This window comes from Physcomitrium patens, chromosome 4, assembly GCF_059467195.1.
Source record: "Physcomitrium patens ecotype Gransden chromosome 4, ASM5946719v1, whole genome shotgun sequence".
NCBI lineage: Eukaryota > Viridiplantae > Streptophyta > Bryopsida > Funariales > Funariaceae > Physcomitrium > Physcomitrium patens.
The window spans coordinates 12088239-12095750 of NC_143413.1; the positions used below are offsets into that span (position 1 = coordinate 12088239).

Here is a 7512-nt window from a genome sequence, read left to right on the forward strand (position 1 = left end):
TATTAAAAATTTCAAAAAAGAGGGATAATTCACTCTCTTTAAGGAAAATTTTAAGGTTAAAAAATAAGATTTTTTGTTTAAAGGTAGGTAGTCAAGAACCTTTAAAACACAACAATAGAAGTCAAGTAACTCACTTACTTTTAAAACAAGACAAAACAGTAAGTTAGCACTATTGTCAAACTATCAAGGACATGAATCTCAAAGAAAGAAAATCCTCAATATACTCTTGTGTCATTGAAAGGAACTAGAAAGTCACTCAAAGATGATATAATATTGAATTAAAATGGCTATTTCCAAAAAGAAGAAGACTAAAAAGTCTTGAGAGTAGACTAACTATGTGCATCACATAGTTAGCTTGTTTTGCAAGCTACCAACACATGGTTAACTTGTTGACCAAGTTTCTAACCTATCAATCAATCACAAATACATGTAAAGTCAAAGTAGTCTCTATTAAGATTTTAGGAAGCTATTCTAAAAGGTCTTATGAAATTAACCTACTTTTATCTATTTTTATCTAGTTCTACCTAATCATATTTGTTATACTTATGTATGTCCGTGACATAGACTAGGACTTACATTGTAGAACAAAAAATAATACAAAAATGCAATAGAGATGTTTCCACTATATGATAAGATATTATCACAAATAAATCATAAAATCCAACCTATTGTGATTAAATATAAAGTCTTAAAATTATTAAAAACTCACTGAGCAAAGACTACGAGAATATCATCCTCCTTGAGACCAAAAGAGAGTCCTTTGGCGTAGATATATACAAATTTCTTTGATGCATGTTCTTCTTGCTACTTCGATGTAAAATATGTTGTGATTAATTATGATTGCCCTATAATTAATAGAAAAATGCATTATAGATTTAAGACGATGTTAAGTTTTTTTTGATAAAAACAAAGAACAATGAATTATAAAATAGATTGAGAATTCTATAGAACATAATTTTTATTGTTAAAAACAAAGACCAATCGATGCAACAAATAAAAACCACTACTTGCCTCCTTGAACATTCTTATTTAAAGACTTTAATTGAATAACATTGTAGAATACTTTTATATATATATATATATATATATATATATATATATATATATATATATAATATATATAATATTTTTTTATAATATTATTTCAAATATATATAATATTTGTCAAATATTATGATTGTGTTGTTACTTTAAAAATAGCTTATAAATTTTTAAAGCCAATTATAGGTTTTGAGGACCACATATGGTTATAAGTAGTGCCATTCCAAGGTTTTCAAAACACTATTGATGGTATTATATGATAAAAGAGATAGTGAAAGGTTTGAATTTTGTATTAGTTATTAAAATTATAATTAGTATTATGATATTAATTAGCTATAATATAAGAAAAAAATATATAAAATATATATATATATATATATATATATATATATTTGATTATGAGCAAGTTCTTTTAAGAGAAGGATTTTATTCTTTTTATTATTAATATTATTATTATAAATATAAGAAATTTGTTGTTAAATCATTCAAAATTATGTCATATGTGAAGATAATTATTTTGAAACTCATAGTTATTTCAAAATGGCAAAACATAGTTATTAAGCTTTAAATACAAAGTTACCATTCTTATATACTTCTAATCACATTTACATTCTCCATTTATATTTACTCATTTTGTATAATAGACGAATAAGTCAAATTATGTCTTGTATTACACAATATAGGACATGGTTTCGAATGACATATATTATATTTACTCATTTTGTATAATAGATGAGTAGGTCAAATTATGTCTTGTATTACACAATGTATGATATAGTTTCAAATGTCCTACATTAAAAGGGTGTGATTATTAGTAACACAATATAACATTGAATATGCTTTGAATTTTAAACTTTTTTTTAAATCATCTTTAAAAAAAAGAAAATTTAGAACTTCACATGAAATTCTCAAACATTAAACATTTATAAATTATATTTTGAAAACAATGGAGTTGAAGTTTGTTTCAAACTTTTAGAAATCCATATTATTCCTTATTAGAATTGACCAATAACTCTGACACCTGTAAATGCACAAAAACTGTCATGTTACCCCCCCCCCCCACACATATATATATATATATATATATATATAAATATACACACATGTATGTACATATCACATCATAATTAAAATCCACTTGTCATATTTTTGTTTTGTTGGTGATTCATGCATTCACGGTGACTATTAAGCAACCATAAATTTTGATCTTTTGGAAAATGTCAAAACCATAAAATATTGAACTATTTAACATTCAAAACGTACAAACTGACGTTCCAACTGATAATCTTCACGACCCCCTTCCCTACAGGAATAGAAACTTGTCATGGTTACAGGCACACCAACCGGGTAGATTATTAATGCCACACGTTGTCCAAAGAAATACACCAACCGGCAGGTAACAAGTGGCATAGCGTAATCCGTTCTCGAACTCCGTTCCCGACTTTCGAACGTTGTCGGTAGGGAAAGAGGCCCTATGAGTGCGGGGATCTCTCTCTCTTTCTCTCTGGCCCTGGAACCCTAAACCTCCCCCCCAACCCCCCTCTCGCCCATTGTTCATGAAACCATCTCCAGATTTCTGATCTTGGCGTTTACAGTTTCTCGCGTCGCTTGCTGCGGATCGGCATTGCGGAGCAGCGAGCGAGCGAATTTGAATTCGGTAGCAGTTTCTCGACTTTGCAATGTTGGACATACTCTTGTTCCGGGAGGAGCGGGGCAATGACCCTGAACGCATTCGGGAGTCGCAGCGACGTCGGTTCGCGAGCGTGGAGCTGGTGGATGAGGTCATCAAGCTGGACAAGGAGTGGCGCCAGCGTCAGTATGAGGTAGATAACATCCGCAAGGAGGTGAACAAGGTGCAGGATGGGATAAAGAAGAAGAAAATGGCGAAAGAGGATACTGCGGAGTTGCTTGTGGAGAAGAGCAAATTGGAGGAGGCCAAAATTGCCAAGGAGAAGGAGACTGCGGAGTGCAAGGTGGCCATGGAGGCTAGCCTGCGGTTGGTTGGTAACTTGGTTCATGATTCCGTGCCTATAGACAACAACGAGGTAAAATTGGAGCGGTGTAGAAGTTTATGAGGAACTTTTCGGTTGGTTCCTGGGACCCAGACACAGGGACAATAGGTTTTCCCCGTGCATTCCTTTACTTGTGTAGAAAAACTGCGTTTTCCTAACTTGTTGTTTTTCAGATTGTTAATTATTCGCATGAAAATTGATATTGCGGGTATTCTGTTTTCCCCGAAACAGGATAACAATTTGGTTGTACGGACGTGGGGGACTCCGAGAGACCAATCAGGCCTTGTGAACCATGTAGATCTTGTGAATAAATTGGGCATTGTTGATCTTGAAGCAGGTAACAAGGTCCTTCTGATCTATCAGCTGTCAGTGTATGCGTGATGGTATTTGCCCATTGAAGAGTTCTGCCACCAAAGATTACACGTTGGAAACTGAATGAGACTCTTGCTCTTCCTTTTATGGAGGAGAATAGTCTCTGAATGTGGTTGGTGTTTCCCGGTGCTCCAATTACTGCAGGTACAGATGTAGCTGGGGGCCGGGGCTACTTCCTAAAACAATACGGAGTGATGTTGAATCAAGCCCTCATCAATTTCGGCTTAGCGTTTTTGCTCAAGCGAGGGTACACGCTGTTGCAGACTCCTTTCTTCATGCGACAGGAAGTGATGGCAGAGTGCGCTCAATTGGCTCAGTTTGACGAGGAGCTCTATAAGGTTAGCACTATCTTGATGTATTGTAGGCACTGTAACGAGTTAATAGTTGCGCATTGAATTGCAAGGTGATAAAGGGAGAGTTACTACAACAAACCTTCTTATTCGGCCTCTTCAGTTACTGATCAACTAGGCTTTGCTATTCCGCAGGTGACTGGGGAAGGCGATGACAAGTACTTAATCGCAACTGCCGAACAACCTTTATGTTCATTTCATCGTGGCAGTTGGATGGATCCCAAGGCATTGCCCATTAAGTAACTTCTCTGTCCGTCCATCTCTTCCTTGGTAATTTGTTACTGAAAAGGCAAACTAATGTGATGAATATGGTTAATTTGGTTATTTGAGTACTTCTGGATTACTTGACTGTATCGGCTGGAATTTTTAAAAGCCTTTATTTTAAGGCTCACATCGTCGGTCGAGGGCTCCTCATATACTTAGTGGTTGCACATGAATTTTTCTCTTATTCTTATAGATGCCTTCTTTTAATATGTTGTTTGTCATGTTTAGGTATGCTGGTTATTCAACTTGCTTTAGAAAGGAGGCTGGTTCTCACGGAAGAGATACGCTTGGAATATTCAGAGTACATCAGTTTGAGAAGGTGGAGCAGTTCTGTATTACTAGCCCAAATGATAATGACTCTTGGGAAGTGCATGAAGAAATGTTGAAAAACTCAGAAGAATTCTATCAACAGGTATTGGTGCTCACAAACTTCTCATGTTTAGCTGAGGACTTTAGCAGTTGGCTGTAGTGGATATCTTATCGACCAAGTTGGCGATTCTCGTTGAAGTTCAGGTTTCCAGTTATGTATACATCGTTATGGGATTATCAAGTTTTTGCTGATACTTTTCTTCAGTATCAGTCAATATTTGATCATGTATAGCTGCATTTTCAAGTTTTAGTGGTCGTGTTTAAGTTTTCTTGCCTCACTTTCAAGCTGTCAAGCTCTGCCCTTCCCAAATTTCTGGTCACTGAATTCTTACTACAGAGACACTCCTACATGTTGGTGTTTAGACTGATCAACCGTCTCGTGTCATGTAGTTGGGCCTTCCCTATCGGGTGGTGTCAATTGTTTCGGGAGCACTTAATGATAGTGCTGCCAAGAAGTACGACTTGGAAGCGTGGTTTCCGGCCTCCAAGACATACCGTGAGCTTGTATCATGCTCTAATTGCACAGATTACCAATCAAGGAATCTTGAAATTCGTTATGGTCAAAAGAAGGTTTTCTCCTTTTTCACGCCAATTAATCTAATTGTTTATTCGGGTGAAGTCTTGCTTGTTAATATTTGTAGCACTGATCATAGAGATATGAGTTGATCCCATGCTCTTAATTATGAAAGCATTGTAAGTCGTGTGAACTGAAGGAAAATGATTCACTTTCGTATGTGAGGATATAAAAGGACATCAAGTTGAATGTTTTATCATACGCTAAGGGCACAATTTGGGAAGGTCTTGACTTGTGCTAGGTTAATATTTTCTGCCTTTCACCAGCATCTTTTATTCATACATAAATGATTTCTGTTTGATTGTTTTTATATGCAGATGAACGACCAAGTCAAGAACTATTGTCATTTGCTTAACTCTACTCTTACCGCAACTGAGAGAACCCTTTGCTGTATTTTGGAAAATTACCAAACTCCAGACGGTGTGAGGGTTCCCGAAGTATTGCAACCATTTATGCTCAACACTGAGTTCCTTCCATTTACCGAACAGTCGAAGGACAAGAAGGATGCTAAGAAGGACGCTAAAGCAAAGAATCCTCCTGCTAAGGTATTTTTTTTCATTCACGAGTTGGTTTTTTAAACTGATGTTTGATATTCATAAACGCTAAGAGATGCAGTTAAAACCAGAGCAAGAATGAAACATGATGGATAACCATCTCTAAGCAGTTCCTTTAATGCAGGAGTTGCACGTCTTCCTATAATTAGAATCATTTCTTGAGTACGAAACTGGGGTTGATTGTCTACCCTGTTGTCCGAACCCAGCTGCGTCTTGAATGCGTACGAAGGTACGTTTCAAAATGTTAAATTTGACACAATCTCATTATTTATATCTAAAAATAATAATTCATAGTTACAAAATGATGCTTATATAATTTTATAAGAGGATGATACTTTCGAGAATTCTACAAGTTTACAAAAATAGATGTTAATTAAAGAATGTCACTCATATGTAGGTCAGACGAAAATATCTCTCGGACGCACATGACCAAAACACATTCCGAACAAAGAGAAACACCCTTATGTGTCAACTTGGAAATTTTTCGTTCTGTTGATTTTTAAATGCTAGTGTCTCTCGAATAACAATTTTAGGTTTTCTTAGAATTGAGGTATTGTCTGAGCAGGGTTCAGCCGTCGGAGCGCAAGAAAAAAAAGTCAGTTCAGATAATGGTGTCGGTACACCTGACATTCACCAACTGAAACTTTAGATGAGTACTGCACAGGTCGAGTGACACCAGTTGCGCACTTTTAGCGGATGTAGTTGATGTAGCCAAATCCTGCGGTTTCTATTTACAGTTACATGGTAACTGCCTTTTTAAGCATTCATTCCAATTATGTATGAATTTCTACCACTAGTTTTGTCGTTGGCGTTTCACATGAGTTTCTGGTTCTAGATCTCCTCCTTGAGTTACATATTTTTGCGCACAAGTTGTGTTTCACTTTTCATGTAGTAGTTCAAGTGTCGAAATCCTTTTCTGAAGGTCTAGTTCGCAAATCTTTCATCCTCTCTATGTAACTTTTCCTTTCCAAAGGGAGAAGTTATAATTTAGTTTCTAGATGACTTAATACATGCTGCTGTTCCATATATATTTACATTTGATGAACATTCTAACTGATGCAGATGCCGAATGCAGCCTTTCCGTGTATTTGCATAGGCCCTAGGTTACTGTGTCATGAATCATTCCAGTTGGACTGTTTAGGCGGTTTTATTTGGATAGGAAGTGGCTTTCAGATTATGCTAAGCGGTGTTACCCTCTCAATAATCTTTTCCTGTCTTTTCTCTCCACTTCTCTATCGTACATGGCAGTGCCATCCATTGTAGTTGGCAATGGAAGTATTGCATGTGATGGAGTGTTGGAACCACGACTAGCTCATAGTTCCTGAGGCTATGCATCACTTCATGGTCTAGGTTATGGTAATTTTTTGTCTCTTGCTAATTTAATGTTCTGTAATCAGAAACTGTAGATTTGTGAGGTGACTGTCGCACACATGCTGTTAAACTGATTTTTGATCTGCCGATCCCTCCTGGCAAAGTTTTTTTTCAGCGTGGAAGACAAGTTCGTTCGTAAATTCTTGTTGATGGATGCCGTTTTAATCTCTGCTTTTCGTGCATGTCATGGTCCTTCGTTAAGTGCAAAGAACAATAGCATTTCGCGAAGGAAAGTTGTGAGAGGAATCTGGCCAATATATTTCTGATGAATTCGTCTAGCAAGACGAAAGCTATCCGTTCATATTCAACATTCCTTAAGATTACAGTTTCTTCGCTTCGATTCTGTGTTATTGAAGTGGTACTGTTGAGGTTGTGAGTTAGTTTGACTCGGACACTAGAACATCTTAGCCGACTGAAAAGGTTTCACCACACCAGGATCGAGGAAGTATATGAATGCCAAACGGGAAATTCTGATGAGCTAAATAAATGAACAAAGGTTTTAAAAAGAGATGTGAGCTGATGTCCAAGCGCTATATGTATGAAAAAGAAATGCATGTATCGTTAAAAAAATATACTCACCAATCTGCAGTGAACACAAGACAAGC

General features: G+C 36.3%; 1 protein-coding gene across 5 annotated transcripts; it reads left to right on the forward strand.

The window, feature by feature from the left end:
- Nucleotides 1-2602: 2602 nt before the first annotated feature.
- Nucleotides 2603-6352, forward strand: LOC112281216 (serine--tRNA ligase). 5 transcript variants are annotated; one of them, XR_016502630.1, is made up of 9 exons: nt 2603-3086; nt 3285-3390; nt 3570-3763; nt 3911-4014; nt 4268-4451; nt 4799-4978; nt 5300-5527; nt 5647-5765; nt 6102-6352. XR_016502630.1 is itself a non-coding variant. In XM_024517482.3 (8 exons), the coding sequence occupies exons 1-8, from the start codon at nt 2721-2723 to the stop codon at nt 6183-6185; spliced, it is 1446 nt and encodes a 481-aa protein (XP_024373250.1). In that variant the 5' UTR covers nt 2603-2720; the 3' UTR covers nt 6186-6352. The 5 variants fall into 5 exon arrangements, 1 of the variants encoding a protein (XP_024373250.1); XR_002969550.3 differs by having other exon boundaries at nt 5661-5765; nt 5934-6352; XR_002969551.3 differs by having other exon boundaries at nt 5661-5765; nt 5939-6352.
- The last annotated feature ends 1160 nt before the right edge of the window (nt 6353-7512 follow it).